This window comes from Rattus rattus, chromosome 8, assembly GCF_011064425.1.
Source record: "Rattus rattus isolate New Zealand chromosome 8, Rrattus_CSIRO_v1, whole genome shotgun sequence".
Classification (NCBI taxonomy): domain Eukaryota; kingdom Metazoa; phylum Chordata; class Mammalia; order Rodentia; family Muridae; genus Rattus; species Rattus rattus.
The window spans coordinates 72,579,842-72,603,407 of record NC_046161.1 but is presented as its reverse complement, the minus strand read 5'-3'; the positions used below and the strand labels follow the sequence as shown (position 1 = coordinate 72,603,407).

Below are 23,566 nucleotides of genomic sequence, written 5' to 3'. Positions count from 1 at the left end.
AGTTCAATTCCCAGCAACCACATGGTGGCTCACAACCATCTGTAATGAGATGCTCTCTTCTGAAGTGTCTGAAGAGAACTACGGTGTACTAACATATAAATTAAAAAAAAGATTGAAGTATTCCTATTGTTTTTCCTGAATGTTTATCACTACAGAGTATTATGTCATAGCATTCTTATTTTTTATGTGTATGTATGCAGAAGCATAAGAGTAGAGGCCAAGGTTGACAGGATCTACCCCAATCCTGTCAATTAATTAAGGCAGGGTCTTTCACTGAACTTGGAATTCTAAGTTTTGCCTAGTCTTAGTAGCTGGCATGTCCTGGATCCTGTCTCTATGACTGCCACATCTACCTGGTTTCTAGTTGGGTTCTGATGATCTGAATTCCATATGTTTGAATGGCAAGTACTTTTCCCATTAAACTGCCTCTCCAACCCCTCTATTATCTATCATATACTATTAGTAAACTAGCGGATCAACAGAATAGACATATCAAAATCAGCTATTTCCCCCCTCATGTTGGGGATTGGGCCCAGAGGTTCATGAATTCTAAATATATACACCCACTATGCTCTTTAAGCATAATTTTTTACGAGTTTTAATAGCAATAAAAACAAGCTTACAACTAGATCCAAAGTACCAACATAGACAATCATTGGCTCTTTCAAATAAGATTGTGCAAGACGTCGGACAGCATATGGCCAAGTCGCACTGTAAACAAAACAAGATATACCAATATCAAAGCTTTATTATAACACGTTACCAAATTTCTTTAAGCATGCTGTGAACTGTGTTACTCATGAAAGACATCCTTTTACTTCCAATCTGTTAAATAAGTGAAACAAATTTACAATTAAATTCTGAGTTGTCTAGCTATAATCAAGCTATTGGATACAACAAAGTTTAGGGACACCTCTATAATTTCAAATAAATTTCATATATAAAAAGGTAATAAAAGGTTAGTTATATTTCATCCTTTATAAAAGACAACATGAACAAACCACCACAGTGCAATAATCTGTAGTTATCACATAGTTGTCAGCAAGGAGCACGACTTTTTTTTTTTTGGTTCTTTTTTCAGAGCTGGGGACCGAACCCAGGGCCTTGCGCTTCCTAGGCAAGCGCTCTACCACTGAGCTAAATCCCCCAACCTCAGGAGCACGCACTTAAGCGCACTACAAATCACGTTAAGTACACTGGTCAAAGCTATAGACTCATACCTTTCTTCACCATCACAAAGTAACGGAATTGCTCACCTTTCGTACCTTCATATGCAATGAAATATAACTTCATGTCAGAAATGTCAGAAAACAAAATAAAGTGATTTAGTTATTTTTTCCTCTGTTATCCAAATATCCTTTTTGTAAATTAAAAAATTTCCATTCACACACAAATGTATCTTATTTTAGCAAATTCACCCTTTACTGCCTTCCTAACTCCTACTAGGATCTTCTCTCTCACCTCCCAACTTCACACCTATCCTTTCTCCAGCTCTGTCACACACACACACACACACACACACACACACACACACACACACTCCTGAGCTCGATGTGTTATCGCGTGCATCTGGTGTAGGACTACACACTGAAGCATAAGCAACCTACCCTACCATGGTCCCATTCCTGAACGAAACTTCCTTTCCTCTGCAACTGACTGCGCCCTCCCCACCCTGTTCAATGCAAGCTACAGTTCTGACGAGATCGACTGTAGGAAGTTCTTGCGTAACAACTGCTTGTCATGTCAGAAGACACCGTATTACAGCCCTCCTGACTTCTGGTTCTTTCATTCTTTCTGCCCCTTCTTCTGTGACATTTTGTAGGCCTGGGGTGGGGTAGGAATCATATACTACTCTTTAAGAAAAGATTAAGTTTTATTACTTTAATTACATGTATATGTGTGCATGGGTATATGCATGTGTCTGCAGGTGCCCCTACAGGCCAGAGGCATCCGATTTCCTGGAAATGGTGTGAGTCACCTGATGTGGATGCAGGGAACTGAATCTGGGTCCTCTCCATGAGCAACAAGCACTCTTAACCACGGAGACATCTTCCCAGCCTCCATACTCTTTTTTTTTTTTTTTTAGATCCAATTGATAAGATATAATTGCCCACCTAAACATACAAAGCCCGGTACCATCCATCCCTTAGGAACATGGATAACAACCTGTAAATACACAGAGCGGAATCTTTACGTCAGCCTCCATTGTCCTGCCACAGCTTCTCTCTCCCTCCTGTCTCCTCCTTTCCCTTCCAGTCTCCTCCTCTTCCTTCAAACTTCTCTCCTGCCCATCCTTCCTTCTCCTCCAATGACAGGCCTCCTTCTATCCTGTACCCGTCCCTCACCTGTACTTTACAGATTCAATGGGGAGAAGTCCATACCCTATTCTTAATACTAATAAAGACAATATAGACCTAGGAAGAATTATTCCTTATAGATCACACAATCAATCATTGCTTTCTCAGTTTTTTTTTAATCAGGAAAAATAATCAGAAATCAAATGTTTATTTCTAAAGATGAGTGATCATTATTCAACATAGATTTTTCCATGAAATGTAAATTTCATGTAAAACCCATCACCAGTAGGTCAAGTAAAAGTACTCTCTGCCAAGGCTGAGAATCTGATCCCCCTTCCAGAACCTCTATGGTGGAGGGAATCTACTCTTGCAAGTTGTCCTTTGACCTCTCCATATATGCCACAGTGTGTGCATAAACAAAAATAAATAAAGCTGGGCAGGATAGTGCATGCCTTTAATTCCAGCACTTGGGAGGCAGATCTCTGTGAGTTTGAGGCCAGCCTGGTCTACCTGAAAAGTTCTAGCTAGGCAGAATTTCAAAGTGTCTCAAAAAAAAAAAAAATCAAAATAACAAAAAACCCCAAATCCATCTATAATGTAGGAAAGCTATAAGAGTCAATGGTAAAGTAGCCATTATTATAGTTACATTTAAGAATATCAAAACAGAGCTGTAGAGATGGCTCAGCAGTTAAGAGCACCGACTACTCTCCCAGACGTTCTGAGTTCAAATTCCAGCAACCAAATGGTGGCTCACAACCATCTGTAATGAGATCTGATGACCTCTTCTGATGTGTCTGAAGACAGCTACAGTGTACTCACATATAATAAATAATTAAAAAAAAGAATTTCAAAATACATTTAAGTAATGTTCTAAGGTACTGTTGAGAACGCAACCTAACAGAATGGGTTTTTAACTTCAATTCTGGACACAGAATTTAGGTATACCTACCTTGTCATAATAGTCTGTCGGTCTGGGCGTACATCTAACAAAATCTTCATTATCTGGGGTTCGAATCCCATGTCCAGCATTTTGTCGGCTTCATCTAAAACCTGTACTCAAAGTGAAGAATGTAGTCAATCTCATATCTGAACACTTATTTCTCCCATTAAACCTATAAACACTTCAACTTCTGAGAGACCCAGAATAAACTTTCTGTGGGCATAATATATAGACTGATTTGTTTCACTTGATTCCCAATTGCTTCTTTGACCACTGAGTGAGAAAAAAAAAGTGAATGTCTAACTTTTCTGCTCTTTACTGTGCTAAACAGAATGGGAAATATTCCCAGAACACAAAGCACTAGAAAATGGCCACCCCACCACCCGGAGTTTTCTACAGATTCAGTTCTTTTGCCTCCCAGTATTCCAAACCCTTATTTCATGATTACCAAATAGGTTACACTTTTCAGGTTGACAAAGTTATTCATTTGTAGGTCATTCAATCTTCCAGGAGTTGCAATAATGATGTCTACACCTTTTGACACATCTTGAATTTGTCCATCTCTATCACCACCGCCATATACACAAACACTTAAAAAACCCAGAAGTTCACAGTTAAGAAAGAACATGTCATTATAACTCAAAAGTGCACCTAGCCTAAGCATTGCAGCTACAGGATAAGATGAAATAAAAGAGACTCTGAAGTATTTAGGAGTACCAGCACCTTTGTGGAAACTATCCACACCGCCAGGCCAGAGCTTCCTAAAGGACCGCTTCTGCTTTGTTTGGCTCTATGACATGACCTCTGTACTCAGATCAGATCAGAAGGGGTGAGACTACTGAAGGGGAGAGGGGCTATGATGACCAAAGAAAAACTCAGCAAGACCCTGTCATGCTAGTAAAGCAGAGCAGTGATTTTACACATTTTTTTTTTTTTTGGTTCTTTTTCGAGCTGGGGACTGAACCCAGGCCTTGCGCTTCCTAGGCAAGCGCCCTACCACTGAGCTAAATCCCCAACCCCACATTTTTAAGATAGGGTTTCTCTGTGTAACAGAGCCCTGGCTGTCTTGGACTTGCTTTGCAGACCAGGCTGGCTTGGCTTGATTTACAGACTGCCTCCCAAGTGCTAGGATTAAAGGTGAATGCCACCATGCCTGGCTAAAATGTATGCTTTAAAGAACTAAGAGGTTTCTGAATATTTTCAACTTAAAAAAAATGTTTGAGAATCCTAGTGTTGGTACATTCCTTTAGCGTAGCACTTGGGAGGCAGATGCAAGTGGATCTCTGAGTTCAAGGCCAGCCTGGTCTATATAGTGAGTTCCAGGATAGCCAGATCGACAGAGAAAGAAAACAGTTTAAGGATAGGTTCAATCCAATTTAAACATTATATGATACATATACATACTGAAGCATCACATGATACCTCATCAATATGCATGATTTTGTTGTTGTATACCAATTGAAAATTAATCCATACAGTTGGGGTGATAGCTCAGTGGCTGAACACTTGGCTAATATACCCAAAGCTGTGAATTCCCGAGAACACACGCACACACACACCACATACATACACACCACACACATACACACCACACACATACACACCACACACACACACCACACACACACACCACATACACACACCACATACACACCACCACACACCACACACACACCATACACAGACACACCCCACACACCACACACTTGAAATTTAAATAAAGTTACTACACATGTGAAGGAGAATATAACACTTGTATAGAAATGACTGACCTTTTAAGATCACCATATGAATATTTAGAACACTCAGCTTCTACTTGAAGGGCTAATTCCCGAGTGGGTGTAAGGACCAACATGCCGGGTCCATTTCTTTGTTCTCTAGCTCTTTAAAAGGGAAACAATAATATTAAGTTATTTGTCTTAGACACTTGGAAAATTCATTAAGTACCAGATTTTTAATGATGAGTATCAAAGACAGACAAGGCATATTTGTACTTTTTGGTGAAGTATGTTATTAAAAGTTTATTCTGTAGATTTTGCTTTATTAATCATAATTAACATACTGAATATATAAGCTGCAGGTACAAATTTCTATACATTTTTACTACAAAGGCATAGTTACCATAAAAATGACAAAAATCAAGAAAATAAGCCACATACACCACAAATTCACTGTCTCAAATTCTTAATTTGTTCATTTAATATGACTTTTTAATTAACAGTTCATTTGGAATGACATTTTCTCATTGAATAGAACTATACTGGACAATTTTAATTAAACAGCATGAATCAAGACAATTTAAACAATCTGATCCCAGTGTCTTTCTATTATGACTCTGCCTACTGCTTCCTGAAATGGTTTTATGAATGTATACTTCATCGGCACAGCCAAGAAGAGGCATCGGTCGGTTTGAACAAGGCAAGAAGTGACAGGAACTTAATTACAGTTTTGGTTCTATACTTATTAAGTCCCTAGTAAGAGAATGAAGCCAAAGGAATTCTTACAGTGGTTGAGAGTCTAGATGAATAAATCCAGGCATTAAATAGGACAGTGTCTTCCCTGTTCCAGTCTGTGCTACTCCAATAAGATCTATTCCTTGCAGAACTATTGGCCACGCCTGTGACTGAAAAAGAGTGACAGATACTGAAACAAGAGGCATAACTCTCCTTGTCATCTGTTGGTGTCCTTCAGCTGTTTTTAAATACACTGCTAGTCATTGGCAGTGCTGGCAGGAGGTACTGGGCACATGCTTTTAAGACACAGCTATTCCCTGGTGGTTTAACTTCTAACACACATTAATTGGGGGAAAGTGTTCAATGAAACGCTGGAGCTAACAAAGGCATACCTGAATTGGTGTAGGTTTTTGAAAGCCTGCTCTTTTAATGTTTTCCATAACTTCTGGGTAACTGTGAAAGGCATCTTCAAATTTACATATAGGGTTGGGGATAGGACGTTTCTCACCATCTTTTAAGTCATCACATGTTATATTAAAATTTTCTTTCCTTTATAGAAAATACAAGCATTAGTGGATTTGTTCAATTGACACAAGAAAGAAAAAATATTTTTTACAATCAGTTCAGGTAATAGCTAGAAATTCATCTGCAACTGATTAAAACCAGACCTTTAGAACTTTAAGGTGGAATAGACTAAAAAATGGAGGGCTCGACATGGTGGCACGCACTTGGAATGCAGCACTTGGGGGTGCAGACAGGAGGATTTGAGGCCAGTCTGGGATATGCAGACTATTTCAAAACAAGCAAACAAATGAGCACAGAGAAAGAGAAATAGGAGTCTATTTCCCTCTTATGTGAAGGTGTAGAGGGAAAGGCAAAACTACTTCAATTATATGGGTGAATGAAGGAATATGGAAAGTGGAAACCCCGTATGTGCAACATAACACAAAACTATACTAACATGGTCCTAAGACTAGTTATGTGACCAAGGTTTAGCATTATCCTAGCCATCTATCTTTCTGCTCTATCTTCTGTCTGTCTGTCTGTCTGTCTGTCTTTCTGTAAGTCTCATGTGGTCTTGGCTAGCTTCAAACACTACATGTAGCTTACAATGACCTTGAATCTCCTGATCATCCTACCTCAACTTCCAGAGTGCTAAGATTACAGACATGAACTACTATGCCCAGCCATTATTTTTACAACAGACTTAGGATTTTTAAGATTTGCATCAGTTTTTAAGGTTGTTTCTAAGAGACTGGAGAGGTGGTTCAGCAGTTAGGTACACTGGTTGCTCATGCACTGGGGTTCAGTTCCCAGTACCCACATGGTGGCTCATAACAATCTGTAACTCTTGTTCCAGAGGCATGCCCTATTCTGTCTTCCTTGGGCACTAAATACATGTAGTATACACATATATACACAGGCTAAACACTCACAAAAGCATAAAAAAACTTATGCATCAGATAAGAACTGAAGAGTTTAAGAAATTATTCTTTGCTTTGTAGCAGACAGAAAACAGAAAGGCATACCTGGCCAAAATTTAGAGAACAATTGGCTGAAACTGTCTTCTAGATATGAGAAGGGAGCTGCACCCATGAAATCTCAAATACGTGGCTGCCTAAACAAGGCCTGAACAGTTACACCAATTGACATGCTAAGGTTGATGGGGGAAATCTCACAAGGCCCCACCCCCAATGACGAGCTACAGGCAATTAATGTCTGCTGACTGGTTATCACCACTAGTAGTCAGCCCTAAAAACATACACCATTAACAACTGGAGTCCAGCAGGCTGCATAATTCATGTAGCAACGATATAGTAATAAAAATGAAGAGAAAAAGACCGTGAATTTGAGAGGAAGTAGGAGGGACACAGAGGAAGTTGGAGGGACGAGAGGAAAGGTAAAAGTGATGTAAATACAGCACACATATAAAGGAAAAGCAATTACAGAGCTGGCCAGATGGCTGAGTAAAGTGTATGACAGCAAGTCTACTGTTCTATCCCTGAGCCCACAGAGTAGGAGAGAAGCATTTCCTGTACGTGATACTTCGGCCTCCATGTGTGCCATGCCATGCATGTATGTATGCACATACACATACATACATAAGTGTAATTAAAAAATAATGGGCTTCATTGAAAAAAAGAAATTATTGTATTTAAAAATGTTTTTTACCTTTTCAACTGTTCACTGTTAGCTGGTTAGCTAGCTTGGAGTACTGGCCTAGAATGCATGGAGCCCTGAGTTCACTCCTAAGTACACACACGCTGGGCATGATGATGCACACCTATAATCTCAGCATAAGGAAGGCAGAGGCAGGAGGATATAAGAAATTCAAGGTCACTTTTGGCTGCACAGTAAATGAGGCCAGCCTGGGAAGGCAGTCTCAGGAAAAAAAAAACAATTTACAAATGATATTTATTTACTTAATATGTGTGTATAAAGTGCCCATGCAGAGGTCAGAGGTCAACTTACACCTTGTGGATCACAGGGTGTCAAACTCAGGTTTTCAGGTTTTATGGCAAGTGCTTTTAACTGCTGAGCCATCTTGCCAGCCCTAAAAAACTCCTTAATTTTTCGGTGTTGGAGACATCGTTCTCTAAACTATGTAACACAATAGGCACTCCTAACATGTGCCAATATCAATTTGAAATTAAAATACAGTCATGAAAATTAATGATAGGGGATGTATTCTGAGATCAGTGGTTGGCAATTTCTGTTTCATAAACATGACAGTGCGTGTACACAAAACAATATATAATTGTCAAATTCAACCTGGCCTTTATAATTTTATGTACTTTACATTTTTATCTTATTATTTTATGGGTATAAATATTTGTCTGCATGTGTAAGTGCACTACATGCCTGTCTGATACCCACAGAGGTCAGAAGAGGGAGTTGGATCCCCTGGGATTGAGTTACAGATGGTTGTGAGCTGACATTCAGGCATTGGTAATCAAACCTGGGTCCTTTAAAACTCTTAAAAATTAAACTCTCCAGCCCAACTTGGCCTTTAAAAAGATTTATTGTTGGGGGGAGGGCCGTAATGTGGGGAGGATGGGGAGGGGAACACCCACAAAGAAGGGGAGGGGGAGAGGTTAGGGGGATGTTGGCCTGGAAACCGGGAAAGGGAATAACAATCAAAATGTAAATAAGAAATACTCAAGTTAATAAAGAAAAAAATTTACTTATTTTTATGTTTGAGTGTTTTACATTCATGTATATAAGTGCACCTTGTTCATGAAATCTCCAAGGAGGCAAGAAAAGAGTATCAGATCCTTTAGAACTGGAGTTATAAACAGTTGTGAGCTACTGGACTGTACGGTGCTAGGACTGAACCTAGGTCCTCTGTAAGAGCAGCCAATGCTTTTAACTGAACCACCTCTTCAGTCCCCCTCAACCTGGACTTTTGAAAGTGAGTGTGTGCATGTGCACATCTGTATGTGCGAGTGTAAAGGGCAGAGGTCAACTGCAGATATTGTTCCTCTGGTGATGTCTACCTTGCTTTTTGAGACAGGGTCTCTCATTGTCCTGGAGCTAAGTGAGGGTAGGCAGGCTTGCTGGCCATCAATCCCTAGTGATCTGACTGTCTTCACTCCCTAATGCTCACTAAACCAACTAGTTATGTTCTACTGTGGCAAGCACTTTACGAACTGAACTGTGTCTCAATGCCCCCTTTAAAACTAATTTTGGTTAGGAGAGATGGCTCAATGGGTAAGGACATTGGGAGGCAAGCCTGATGACCTGAATTTGATTCCTGGACCTGCACAGTGGGGAGAGAACTGACATGACAAGTTTTCTGACCTCCACACATGACCCTGGCAGGAACACCACTCCCCTCCACCCACAAACACAAATACAGTAAAACAAAGATTTACATGAGCCTACAAAGCAGTGGGTGCCCATGACATTTGCATGCATATAATTCTACTTTGCTCTTACTCATCTTTTTCTGCAAAGTCCTCCCCTAACAACCTGCTTCTTAATGCTGTCAATGGTCTGTGATAAAGGCAAGATAGACAAGTTTGGGAATAAACAGATAGCTCAGGGGTTAAGAGCACTTACACTTGTGAAGACCTGGGTTTGGATCCCAGCACCCAAAGGGCAGTACATAAAACCCCATAGGCACTCATGTAGTATACATACATATATGCAGGCATTTGTGCATACATATAAAATACAAATAAATATTTTTCTATAGAAAAAAATATGAATTTTCTGATAGTTAAATGTGACACAAAAATTCTTTTTTTGTTGTTTTCTTCTCTTTTTTCTTTCTGTTTTTGAGACAGGGACTTGTATGCAAGACTGTTCAGGAGATCACCATGTAGCTAGGATGCCTTTGAGGGCTGGGATTACGGGCATGAACCATCATGCCCTATTGTGCCTGGCCATGTGGTGCTAGGGACCAAACTCAGGGTTCTGTGCATGCTAGGCAAGCACTCTACCAACTTAACTATATTCTCAGTCTTACAGCAATTTTTTAAATCTGGGAGGACCGAAACCAGAGTCTTGTACATGCAGGTAAGCACTCTACCTACTGAGATCCACTCCGGCCTTAGTATGCTTTTGTTAGAGCAAATATACTTCACAATCGTGCAGAGGCAGTCATGTGCCCTCTGTCCAATGCTTTACACGCTGTACACTATCGTGCAGAGGCAGTGACGTGCTCTCTGTCCAATGCTTTACACGCTGTACACTATCGTGCAGAGGCAGTGACGTGCTCTGTCCAATGCTTTACACGCTGCACACTAACTCATTACACTCTGAGCAGCACGGCTGTAGTTGTACACTGTTCCCACACTCATGTGATAATGCACTGCATTGTGTTATGGTGGCTACAATCCCTTTGATACTTCAGATCCCTTACACAATCCCATGGGCCACTCTCAGGGAAGTTGGGTCACTTTACATCCCTAGTGTGTCCTGTTCTCCAGCTGTAAGAGCCACAGTCAGTGTTCAGTTGCTATGTCTAATACTGAGACACGAACAGACCAGCTTCCATCACCACAACCGGACATTTGTTGTTGTTTGTGTCAGTCTTGCTGACCTTGAACTCATGATGCTCCTGCCTCTGCTCCTGAGTGCTGGGATTACAGGCATGTGCCACCATGCTCCACTATAGTATTCAACAAAAATGCTCTAAAATTCATCATGGAAGATGATGCAGCCACATTTTATGGAAGATGCAGCCACATTTTCAGCTGCGCAAACATGGCAGTTGGGTGTAGTGTTCCCATGCAATCATTCAAAGCCCTTGCCTACTGCGTCAACAGTAAGACCTAAGAACACAGCGGTGACAAACTACCCACCTCCAGTTGTCTATCTGCACTTGTGACATTGAGCTCGTCGTTGCTGACTCTATATAAAAGTTTTTCTTAATTGGAGGTAAATCTGGAACAAAGAGGACAATCCAAACTTTGATAAACAATAATACTGTACATTTGCTAACATTCAAAACTGCAGGTATCAAGCTAGAAGAATATTAAGTTCTCTATGCATACAGTTTTAGATAGTTCTACATGTTGCCACGGAAGCTTATGCCAGTCTATAAAACTCTTGGTTTTTTTTTTCAACTATATATTTCACCCAGAAAAATTTTTATGTATTTTGCTACTTATTATATATGTGTGTGCACATCTGTGTGAGTGTATGTCACATGTGTAGGTGTCTTTAGTGGCCAGAAAAGGCAGTCAGATCCTCTGGAGCTGGAGTCTCAGGGCAGCTGTGAGCCAGCCAACAAGGGTGTTGGGAACTACACTCAGGCATTCTTTCTTAACCACTCCACCCTCAGGAAGGAGTCTTTAACACGGAAGGACAGGAGAGCAGGATTTTTTCCTATGCAGGGACTCGTTGTGTAACTGGTTGTTCTGGAGCTCACTATGTAGAACAAGTGGGCCTTAAACTAACAGAGATCGCCTGCTTCTGCCTCCTGGGTGTGGAATTAAAGGTGTGCGCCACTATACCCGGCGGAAAGTATGATTTTTAAAAAAGATTTATTTATTTCATGTATGTGGGTACACTGTCGCTGTCTTCACACACACACCAGAAGAGGGTATCCGATCACATTACAGATGGCTGTGAGCCACCATGTGGTTGCTGGGAATTGAACTCGGGACCTCTGGAAGAGCAGTCAGTGCTCTTAACTGCTAAGCCATCTCTCCAGCCCAGAAAGCATGATTTTTAAAGAAGCCCAAATAATTACAACAAATGAATTTATTCTAAAACAGTTTGGATTGATTTTGATTTTTCTTCAAAAGTTTAATTAGTTTAAACTTTTAGATTTATTTTTGTTTAGTTTTTTTTTTTTTTTAAGATAAAATCTCATTATGTAGCTCTAGCTGGCTTTAAACTTACAGAGATCTGCCTCTGCCTCCTGTGTGCAGGTACCTGCCACTATACCAGGTTAGTTTTATTATGTGTATGAGTGTATGTCTGCATGTGGGTATGTGAGTGCAGGAGCTGGAATAACAAGGGGTTCGGAGACAACTGACATGGGTCTTAGGAACCAAATTTCTCTTTCTGCAAGAGCAGTACTATTCACTCTTAGCCACGAAGCCATCTCTTCAGTCCCATAACATTAATGTTTATTTTTGTAATGCTGATAATCAAACTTGAACCTTCATCTTCAGGAAAAGTACTCTACCACTGAGCCATAAACTCCCAGCCCCCATACTACTACTTTTAGGCATTAAATACAGATCCTCATTTAACTTTATGAGGTTGTCTCGGTCATATGTGTGTCTGTGTATGTGAGTGTGGTTTATGTGTGTATGCATATATATGTGCATGTGCAAGCCAGAGAATGGTGGTCCTTGTCCCCTCTCATTAAATTTGAAGCTCACCAACTGGCTAGACTGGGTTAGTCATTTGTCTTAGGATCTATTTGTCTCTATTCTCTAAGCTATGGATTACAGACGATCAGCATCCACCTTGCTTTATAAGTAGTGCTGGAGATCTAACCTTGGTCCTCATTCTTAATGTGGCAAGCACTGTTAGGACTCTCTGCAGTCCCTGAGGTTGTAAAAGTTCATTATACCTCTTCTAAGTCTAATTCCTTCCACAGTGCCCCATAACACATGCAGAGGTTCCGACCCACATAATGATATATTTACAACATTTTGATTCCTTTAATGTTAGTGCATTACCTTTTGTGTATATATGAAGTATGTGTGAGTATGTATACACACATCTGTGTATGAGAGTATGCTTCAGTCAGTAGAGGCCAGAGGGTAATCAGGCATCTCCCTCTATCCCTCTCTGCTATATTTTTTTAAGGCAGGATGTCTTGCTGAAGCTGGCAGCCAGTCCCCCTGGTTCGGTCTCCCTGCTCACATGCTGGAGCTGTAGGCACGCACAGCACCACATCTAGCTTTTTATGTGGGTGGGGTACTAAGAGCTAAACCCAGGTCCTCACAGTTACACAGTAAGTACTCTTAAGCAGTGAGCCATCTCTCCAATCTAAACAAGCACTAAGTGATGCTATATTGCTGCCTCATCTCATAGCCTAGTTTGCTCAATTTGAGTCTAAGAGTAGATAGACACTTTATAGAGCCCCTGCTTCTTAAACTTTTTCTCAGAACCACTTTTCATTGGTAAAATTTTTACCTGACCATGGTTGTTATATAAAACTGGTATGACTTATCAAATATTCACTGATAATAAAACAGAGATTTACTTCAAAAATTTTTGGTATACATAGAATTTTACAATTTATTAAAGTAAAATTGTATTGTAATGGGACTGATATGCTTATTTTTTATTTTTTTTAATTTTTTTGTTTGCTTGTTTTTCAAGACAAAGTTTCTCTGTATAGTCCTGGCTCTCCTGGAACTTGCTCTGTAGACCAGGTTGACCTTGAACTCAGAGACCCAAGTGCCTCTGCCTGCCTCCTGTGTGCTGGGATTAAAGGTGTGTGCCATCATCACTGCCTGGCTTATTTTTATATAGAGAATTAAGTTTAGTTTAAAAACACTACAGGGTGGGGTTGGGGATTTAGCTCAGCGGTAGAGCACTTGCCTAGCAAGCACAAGGCCCTGGGTTCAGTCCCCAGCTCCGAAAAAAAGAAAAAAAAAAAAAAAACACTACAGGGTATAGAGCACTGTTTTCAGAATTAAAATTTTATATTCTAATCATCTATACTTAAGAATGCCACTTCACACAAATGCATAGTACAAAACAATCATTTCATAAATTGTTGGAAACTCTGTCCTAATCCCAAGGTAAATTCTTTAAATGGTTTTTTTTTCCTGAAATTCCCCTGCAACACAAATAGCATTTTTATTTATTTATTTTTAGACAGGGTCTCACTATGTCACCCTGGCTAGCCTGGAACTTGTTACATAGACCAGGCTAACCTAAAACTTACAAAGATTTCAGAGTTCTGGGATTAAAGGTGTGTGCTATCATGCCTGGCCAGTGATTTTTAGAATCAAACATTCTACCACAATACAATTCAAAGATATACTAATTTGAGAGTTAACATGGTTAGGAATGTGGGAAAAAACAACTCTTTTCTTTCTGTAGTTAAAGCATTATGTTTTTGACCTTATGTTAAGGTCAAAAAATTTTGCATGTGTGGTTAAAAAAAAACTGTAATTCATAGCATATAACGACTTCAGACCTGAACAGAGGTATTTCCGGCAGCCTATGGTAAGGCGTGTGTGGAATGATAGAATGGATAATGCAGAGCTCACTGTGTCGGAACCCAGGCTGTGGTGACGGCCTGGGTCACTGGCACACCAGTGAGCACTACCCAGACCGCCTCAGACCTAGTATGCCTTTGATCTGAACTCATGTCTGGCAACTTAGTGTTCAGAAACCTTGCACTGCTGCCACATGTTCATGACCCTGAATTCAGTTATGTGACCCTATGTGGGTCTTGACCCACAGGTTAAGAAGCTGGGTTACAGAGGATATGAACTGAATAAAGGAACAGCATCACCACAGATAAGTGTTAGGATACGAGACTGACCTGCCCACTTTTTCTTCTCCCATTTCAAAGCATCTTCTCGAATTTGATCCCAATCTATCAATGGCTGGTCGTCCGTTACACTCTCACTTGTACTGGTATCTGTTCCAACAGTAGGTTGGAATGCAATAATATCTGGTAAAAGATTTTGACAAAATTAGCTTTGACATAGTCTTGAAAGCACAAAATCCCAAATGCAGTTTTTTGTGTATGTTTATTCATAACAGGATATTAATACTTGAAATATAAAAATCTATAGTTTTCAAGGTCTAGGGAGATGGTTCTACATGTAAAACACAAAGCAAATATGAGGACCAGATCTGGATCCCTAGCCCCAGGTCAGTTCGAAGAGGACAGGGTGGGTGGTCTGCCTGTAATCACAGAACTGGGAGGTGGACACAGGCTATCTCCTGAGTAAGCTGGGTAGCTAGGTAGCCCAACCAGTGAAGTATGGATGCTACTCAAGACAGAGGTGGACAGCACTCAGATCTACTGCTGGCCTCTGACACAGCTGGAGTGCACACACACACACACACACACACACACACACACACACACAGATACACACACACGCAGGCATAAACACACACACATAGGCATAAACACACACAGACCAATCTTTACCCTTAATACTAAAGTGTGCGCTGAAGAATTCTTTCATTTTAAATTACCTGTGGCTAAAAGTGAAACTAGATTTAACCATAACAGTTAAATAGCTACAGATACTATGAATTTTTTTCATTTGCTTATTTGCATAGTATGTATGGTGTTTATACACTCACACACGTCTTTGAATATGCCAGGAGACACATGTGTCAGAGGACAACATGTGGAATGAAGTTTTCTCTTTCCACTGTGTGCATTTTGGGAACAGAAGTCATGTTAGTTTGTTATGCTTCATGGCAAGCACCTTTACTGACATGTAATTTTGAAAAATGAAAGTAATCTGGCCTCTTACTGAAAAAAATATGTACATCTAGGAAATCCAAAGCTTTGTCTGAGGGAAGAAATCAAGCATGGTATTCATAAAGCACTGGGAAATCAGGTGGCTGAAGCACACTTGTATTCCCAGCTCTCGTCAGGCTGAGGGGCCAGAGGACTATGAGCTACACTGGAGCTTCTCTATCACCGACCAAAGCAAAACTAATAAAAACACTGACAGAAAGTATCTTTACATCTCTGTCTTTCTTCTGTAAAGTATAGAATAGAGTTTATTCAGGACATGGGGAGGGGAGTTGAGACGGTAATAGAGGCAGAGAAGGCAGAGAAACAGAGAGTAGAGAAGTAGAGGCCGGCCATTAGCACATGGAGAAAGGGGAGAAGGGGATGGGGAGAGAACAGGAGAAAGAAGGTAAGAGCATGAGAGCTATCTTTACATTTCTAAAGCAGGCTGGGAATGATAATACATGCCATTAGTCCCAGCACTTGGGAGGCAGAAGCAGGCAGATACTTAGGAGTTCAAGCCAGCTTGGTCTACATAGTGAGCCCCAGACCAGCCAAGGCTATACAGTGAAAATCTGTCTCATGACAACAACAACAACAACAACAACAACAACAACAACAATAACAACAACAACAAACTAAAGCACTTAAATGTGCAAAAATTACTTACCAACTCTGTGTCCTGGAATGTAATTTTGTTGTTTTTTAACAACATTATCTATCACTGTTTTTGCTTTTGTTTGCATGGCTTTATTACCAAAAATTTTTATTTCTGCCTCAGGATTTCCTTTTATTACCTAGATACAAAGGGAGAAACACAGGTGAGATTAAAGTCTTCTCACTAAGCCCCAACAACTTTAAGAAGAATGCAAGCACGGCCTTGCTATACTATTCCATGTCCAGTTTGAGTAGGATCTCTCTCTCTCTCTCTCTCTCTCTCTCTCTCTCTCTCTCTCACACACACACACACACACACACACACACACACACACACACACACACACGACAATTATACAGGGGCGCCCGAGTGGCTCAGTAGTCAAAGGTTCTTGTCCCCAAAGCCTGGGAACTTGAGTTGAATCTCTGGATCCCGCAGAAGATGGAAGAGAACCAACTCCCTAAGTTGTTCTCTTAACTCCACACGCCCAAACTATAAATGTAAAATATTAGTTATGGGGGCTGGAGATTAAGATTAATCATGGGCTCAGTGATTAAGAGCGCTGACTGCTCTTCCAGAGGTCCTGAGTTCAATTCCCAGCAACCACATGGTGGCTCACAACCATCTGTAATGGGATCCAATGCCCTCTTCTCGTGTGTCTGAAGACAGCTACAGTGTACTTATATATAATAAATATTTAAAAAATATTAATCTGACATGTGATATTACTATGAGTTGGTGTTCCCTAGCCTATAAAAATAGCATTTTGGGGGGATCTTATCTTACTTAATGATAGAACTGGAGCAGAGTAACTTATAGGCTATAGTTTACTGAACATTAGTTAGATTAGGTAAAACTTTAAGTGAAAAGGATTCTGTATACATATAGACAATGATGGATTTAGGTCTGGTTGTTGTTGTTGCTGCTGTTATTTTGAGACATGGTTTCTCTGTGTAGTTCTAGCTGTTCTGGAATTGATTCTGCAGACCAGTTTAGCCTTGAATTCAGGGACTGAAGATAGGGTAGACTGAGGTATTCAAGAGGGTTAGAGTAATGAGACTGAGGATTGGACCTAGAGCTTCACAAAAGTCAGCAAAGTGCTCTATTATTCAACTATATCCCCAGCCCTCTTTTTACTTTGAGACACTCATGCTAATTTACCCAGGTTGACTCTGAACTCACACTGTAGCTCAGGCAGGTTTTGAACTTGTTGTGGACTTCCTGAACAGATGGATTTACAGGCTTAGAGGACAAGGACTAACAAATGACACCTTCAAATATAAATAAATGATACTTTTTTTTTACTAAATATTTATTTTGAAACTACTATAGGCCAGTGTTGTCTTAGCTGGTGATTCAATGTTTGTCGACTCCAGGGCTTACAGATATGCACAGAGTCTGAGTTAAAGTGATAAAACAGACTGTATGATGCTGGGAGGAGGGAAAGATATCTACACAGAAAGGTGGGCAGAAGCCTCAAACTCCCTAAGGCTGTCATATTCTTGGCTCAAGAATAAAAGGGGTGGGTTGATGAGACACCACCGTGGGTTAAGGTGCTGCCGCCAAGCCTGGCGACCTGAGTTAGAAGCTGAGTTCTCATTCAAGCCATGCTGAAAGAGAATGGACTCCTGAATATCGTCCTATGACCTCCATGTGTGGCTAGTGTACTAATACACATTCATGCAAACACATGTAAATAAATATAACAAAGAAAACAGAGGATTGGTATGTAGTTCTGTGTTAAGAATAGTAGCTTGGAATAAAACAATCCTCAGGACCCCAAATAAATAAGCAAATAAATCAAAACCTAGGAAACCACCAAAGATCCTTAAGCAAAAAGGGAAGTGGACAGTTGTATTTTAGGAAGATTCCTCTGACTGTGGTGGAAAATAGTTAGAGGAGACAAGATGAAGGTGGACAACGAAGGGAAAATGAAAATCATGACATTCCTCCGGAAAAGTACAGGATAGAGATAGGACTCAGTGGAAAATAAGGGTTATTTTCTTGGCCTGGGAGTTTAACAATACCATTCACTGTCAGTAAGATTAAGAACATAGGAGCAGATTAAGGTTTGAGATAACAGACTCAGCAGGGAGACTGGGCAGGATGAATATTCCATAGAGAAAAACTACTTATTTTTAAGGTAAAGAATTGGTCTATCAGATAGTCTGACCTTGAACTCAAGATCCTCCTGCCTCCTTACAGGCAAGAGCCTCTATATTGTTATATTTAAAAATTTTATATATATATATATATACACATATATGTATGTATATATAGTTAGTTTACAGTTGTTACTTCTTTGGTTTTTGAGACATGGTTTCTCTGTGTAGCCCTGGCTGTCCTGGAACTCACAGCTCATAGAGATCTGTCTACCTCTGCCTCCTAAGTGCTGTGATTAAAGGTATATGCCACCACACCTGGCTTGAAAATAGTATGTATTTGTTCTTGATATTTTCATACTTTTACAATATATTTTTATTTGCAATATTTTCAAACTAAAATATAATTATATAATTTCCCCTTTCCCTCTTCTTTCTCTAACTCTTTCTTTGGACTCCGTTACTCCCTCTCAATTCATGACCTTTTTAAAATTATAATTATCACAGAGAGATAGACAGAGAGACAGACACAGAGAAAGAGACCTACTGAGACCCTTCAGTGTTGCGTGTGTGTGCGTGTGTGTGTGTGTGTGCGTGCGTGCGTGCGTGCGTGCGTGCGTGCGTGTGTGTGTGTGTGTGTGTGTGTGTGTTTTCAGTTCAGGGGAAGGCTCATTTTCCCTCTTGGGAATTAATTGCCTGCAGCTCTGCATCTAGGGTAGAGTGAGCATCCCCTGAGGTGTCCTCTTCCCATGTTGGCATGGCTACTGGCTGTTGTTCCGATTTGTTAGCTGGCTATGCTGTTGAGATGTGATGGGTGCAGCTTACCTGTCCGCTCTCCCAGCAGATGAGACGTCCTGGCCCTCTGGCTCTTACTGTCTTTCTGTCATTGGCCACGTTCACAGTGTGCCTTTATACCGTACCTTGATCACATCCCTCTACCATTTCCTCCCTCCGACTCCCCTTACAGAGCTTTTCGTTGTTGTTTTATTTGTATTTCAGGTTTGGTTTTAAAAGGTTTGTGCCTGGTGCCCAGGGAGGGCACAAGAGGGTACTAGAGCCCCTGAAACTGAAGTTAGAGGTTGGCTATGAGCTCCTGTGTGGGTGCTGAGAAGCAAACCTAGGTCCTCTGCAAGAATAAGTGCTCTTAACCGCTGAGCCATCTGTCCGGCCCCGAGTTATCATTCTTAAATGGAGATTGTATTTAAAGATTTAGTTTTTACTTCCAAGAGTCACAAACACTACACCTAGAAAAGAACTCAGGCAAATGCTGGTGAACATTCCTGTGCAGAGATCGGGCTGTGCACTGTAGCCCCATGCTAAGCCCCATGCTAAGCACCAAGCAGGTGCGAGGCAGGTGCTCCTTAGGAGGAACACGGATGACTTACCTGTATTCTAGTGTTCGTTGTATTTTGGATTTCTCTAATTTTTGACCCACCACGACCTGTTTTTAAAAATAAAAAATATGATTATGAACTAAAATTAATAAAAGGGGTCTATGTACTTTCCTCAAAGGACTTTGTGTAGCTCTTCCTCAAATCATTCCAGGTTTTAGGGTATAGCAAACACTTTCTGTTTTGGATGGGGGTTCCATCTCACACTTGTATGAGTAGGAAGAGGCTTCCTTTACCAATATGGAGACTGAAAGATTCTATTCCAACACATACAAAAATCGGATCCAAATTGTATAGAAGACAATATAAAGCCACTTTTAACAATAACAAAATCCAGGGGTGTGTGTGTGTGTGTGTGAGACAATGACAGCCTAGGCTTGAACTCAGAATACATCCCACACTGGCCTTAAACCCAAGGCAATTCTGTGCCTCTACCTCCTAAGTGCTGGCAGTTCAGTCACTGGGCCACCACATCTAGCTAAATAATTCTTTTTTTTTTAAAGTAGACAAGGGAAGATGAAGATGAAGATGGTATAGCACTTGTCTCAGTAGCATGCCTAAGACCCTAGTGTGCTCGATGACTGTGATAAAAACTCTGATAAAAAATTCAAAAGATGAGGGACTTGAGCAAGCATTTTTTCAGAAACATTTAAGTCTATAAGATGCTCGACATTTCTAAACAGTCTAACCCAGACTTCAACTACAAAAAGATTGCCTCTTTTTTTTTTTTTAAAAAAGTATTTTTTGCTATTTTTAAAAACGAGGTCTCCATATATAGTTCTAAGCTGCCCAGAGTGTTCTCTATAGACTTGGTCAGCTTCTACCTTTGGGGGTGGGGGCGGTGGTGCTAAAGACCTATATCAACACATCCAACTTCACTGTTCTCTTTTTAAAAGATAATTTGCAGTACTTAGAAATGAACCAAGGGTTCTATGCATGTCATAGACCCATACCAGTACCTCTAGAAAGACTTTATTTAAGACAAATGCATGTGTTTTAGTAAGGACTTTGTCTAATTGGTAGCCTGTGAACTACTGGTGTGATTAGAAAAAATAACAATTAAAAACCCTACAAACTAATTCAGCATTGACATGACAGAGAACACACGTAAAAGGAGCCAGAAGCATGCTGGGAAGACCTGCACTGCTGGGTCCACAGAAGCACTGTGCATCAAAGTAAAAGCCTGGAAGCAACTCAGTCAGCATCAAGAGCACAATGGATAAACAGAAAGAGCTGTATAGTAAAGAACTAATGTTTAGGGAGGGGGATGGGAGAGGGCATTCATGGAGGGGAAATCAGGAAGGGGGAATAACATTTGAAATATAAATTAAATAACCAATAAAAAAAGAACTAACGATCAGTCTCTAAAAGGAAATTCTGTCAGATACTAGGAAACAGATGACAATTTGAGGACATTATGCTAACCATGGTAAGTCAATCACAAAACACTATAATGTCCTGATTCCACTTGAGGATCCAAAGCAAGTAACTCCAGCAGCAGCAGCACAGAGTGGTGATGTGGAGGCACAAGACCAAGGAGAAATGAGTTGAGAAATGGTACAGCTCTAGTCACGGAAGAGCTGGGACACAGTCTTCCATTTATAACTAATTCTGCGCTATATGCTTATTTTTAATTTGTTTAAAGTTTATTTATATGAGTACACTGTAGCTGTCATCAGATCCCATCAAAGGTGTTTTTGAGTCACCATGTGGGTGCTGGGAATTGAACTCAGAACCTCTGGAAGAGCAGTCCGTGCTCTTAACCACTGAGCCATCTCTCCAGCCCCTATTTTTAAGTTTAAAAGTAAGGTGGGGCTGGGTAGCAGATTGGGGGTAAAGCATAGACTTAACTTTTATGACGTTCGGGTTCAATCCTGAGCACCAACAGAAAGGAAAAGAGAGAGGTAAGAAGGAAGGGGGGGGTGGGAGAAGAAAAGTAGAGGAGAAAATAAAGATTGCCGTATTTCAACACACACTAAAATAAACCATCTAGGTTGCAAGGCTAGGGATATAGCTCAGGGTGCCCCTTATTATTTGGGATGCCCTGGGTTCAATACCCAGAATAAGAATCAATCAATCAATCAAATAAACAAACAGTAGCATGCATGCCCAAGAGTCGAGTATATTCCAACGCCTAGCCCTCACTGTTTCTTGCAGCAGGTCTAATTTCTGTCACAAACCTATTGGTTCTCTGGCGAGCTTCCCGTTCAAATACTGGGCATTTCATTCAGATTTGGGGTTGGGGGTATGAACCTTGGAAACGGAATCTATTCTAGTAACCAGCCTTAAAACATACGATTAAATATGCCACCAAGCAGGCGTTTAGAACTAAATACATTGATTTCACGGGCCCTAAACACTAAAAAAACTATAACTGAAACTAAGAAGTGACGCCAACTGAGGGAAACATGCCCGTCGTTGTAAATTGCATCTCAGAAAAGTTGAAAATTGCACATCTAAGACTCCTGCATACTGCTTTCCGCAGTTAAATTTACCTCAAGTTAAACCTAACAGAGTTGGGGCTGGGGATTTAGCTCAGTGGTAGAGCGCTTACCTAGGAAGCGCAAGGCCCTGGGTTCGGTCCCCAGCTCCGAAAAAAAGAACCAAACAGAGTTAAACAGAGATAAAGCTGAGGTTCTGACTTGTTCTCTACTGCACCCTTGATCCGCGAAAACGACCTAGAGGGTGCTGGCCCGACCGCGGCATCGAGCTGCTGCTCCTCTGCGGGGAAACCGGAAAGACCTTTACCACGGATGCTGCACGAGTCTTCCAGGAGGTTCTCTCCCGCACACGCCCCGGCCCGCCAAAGAACCGCGCCCCGCGCTGCTGTAACCCCGACGCCGCTACCCCGTCACGCAGCGAGTCTGGGCGCCGCCCGCGCTCACCTATCACCGCGCCCACCACATCGTTCTTCACCCCGAAGCAGAGCGGCGGTTCACGGCGGCTGGCGGCCGTAGCCTCGGCGGCACCCGCGGGCTCTCTCCAGCCGCCGCCCGCACCCCTGCTACCGACCCGGCCTCTCCGGTTCCCTTCCTCCGTCGCCGTCCGTTCGGCGCCCCGGGACCCGGTCGAGCTTCTCCGGGAAGCAACGCCCGAGGAGGAAGCGTTGGCTGCGGATTCCCGCCTAGACATGGCTCTGAGGAGACCCGCGCGTCGCACTTCGTTCCGGACTCAGCTGCACAGGCCGCGGCGTCGGAAAAACTCCACTGCCGCCCGCGTGCTCGCCCGCCAGTCCTCGGCGCGCTCATTGGCCGCCGCCTCTCGGGGGCGGGGCCTGGCCGGCCTGACCAATCGGCGCTTGCAGCCGCGCGGCCGCCTGGACCCATACTTGCTCCATCTGTGAACATCCAGCCTGAGGGCAGCGCGTCTCAGTGGCACGGAAAGGATCCCAACCGTGCCTCGAAATTCACGTTCGTGACGGGTTAATGGTACAGAATTGAGATCTGGGGCAGGAGGGTCTGTGTGACAATTATTTAAGGCTCTATCTTAAAATAACTCGATGAAAGCGCTCACCTAGTATAAGCAGAAGACCCAATCTACAATCCCCAATACCTAAAGTGAAAAAAAAGAAAAATTAGCACTGCCTGAAGCACACCCAGGTTTGTAAGGATTCTGGAGTTGGACACACTCCTTCAGGGCTGGGCTAAGCCACAGCATCCCTTGTTGGGATTGAGATCCCCGAACTGTCTGAATAGATCGCAGGTCAATCACTCATCAGAGGACACTTAGAATCTTAGCATTGTATTTGTTATAGGAGAGACTGAGGAAAAACTGTAGGATTGGGTCCATCCCATGTTAAATAAACTACATCGAAT

The 23,566-nt window shown here is 41.5% G+C and overlaps 1 protein-coding gene across 1 annotated transcript in view; it reads right to left on the bottom strand.

Annotated features, from left to right (window-relative positions):
- The window catches only part of Ddx43 (DEAD-box helicase 43), a 28,593-nt gene extending 5,710 nt beyond the window's left edge, over positions 1-22,883 (bottom strand). The window contains exons 1-11 of the mRNA XM_032910752.1: positions 22,637-22,883; positions 19,746-19,801; positions 16,271-16,397; positions 14,662-14,793; positions 11,000-11,081; positions 6,083-6,239; positions 5,742-5,860; positions 5,010-5,120; positions 3,686-3,827; positions 3,247-3,347; positions 624-711 (exon numbers count right to left, since the gene is read on the bottom strand). Coding sequence (XP_032766643.1) covers positions 624-711; positions 3,247-3,347; positions 3,686-3,827; positions 5,010-5,120; positions 5,742-5,860; positions 6,083-6,239; positions 11,000-11,081; positions 14,662-14,793; positions 16,271-16,397; positions 19,746-19,801; positions 22,637-22,883 — 1,362 coding nt within the window. The remainder of the gene's footprint in view (positions 1-623; positions 712-3,246; positions 3,348-3,685; positions 3,828-5,009; positions 5,121-5,741; positions 5,861-6,082; positions 6,240-10,999; positions 11,082-14,661; positions 14,794-16,270; positions 16,398-19,745; positions 19,802-22,636) is intronic.
- Between the last annotated feature and the right edge of the window lie 683 nt (positions 22,884-23,566).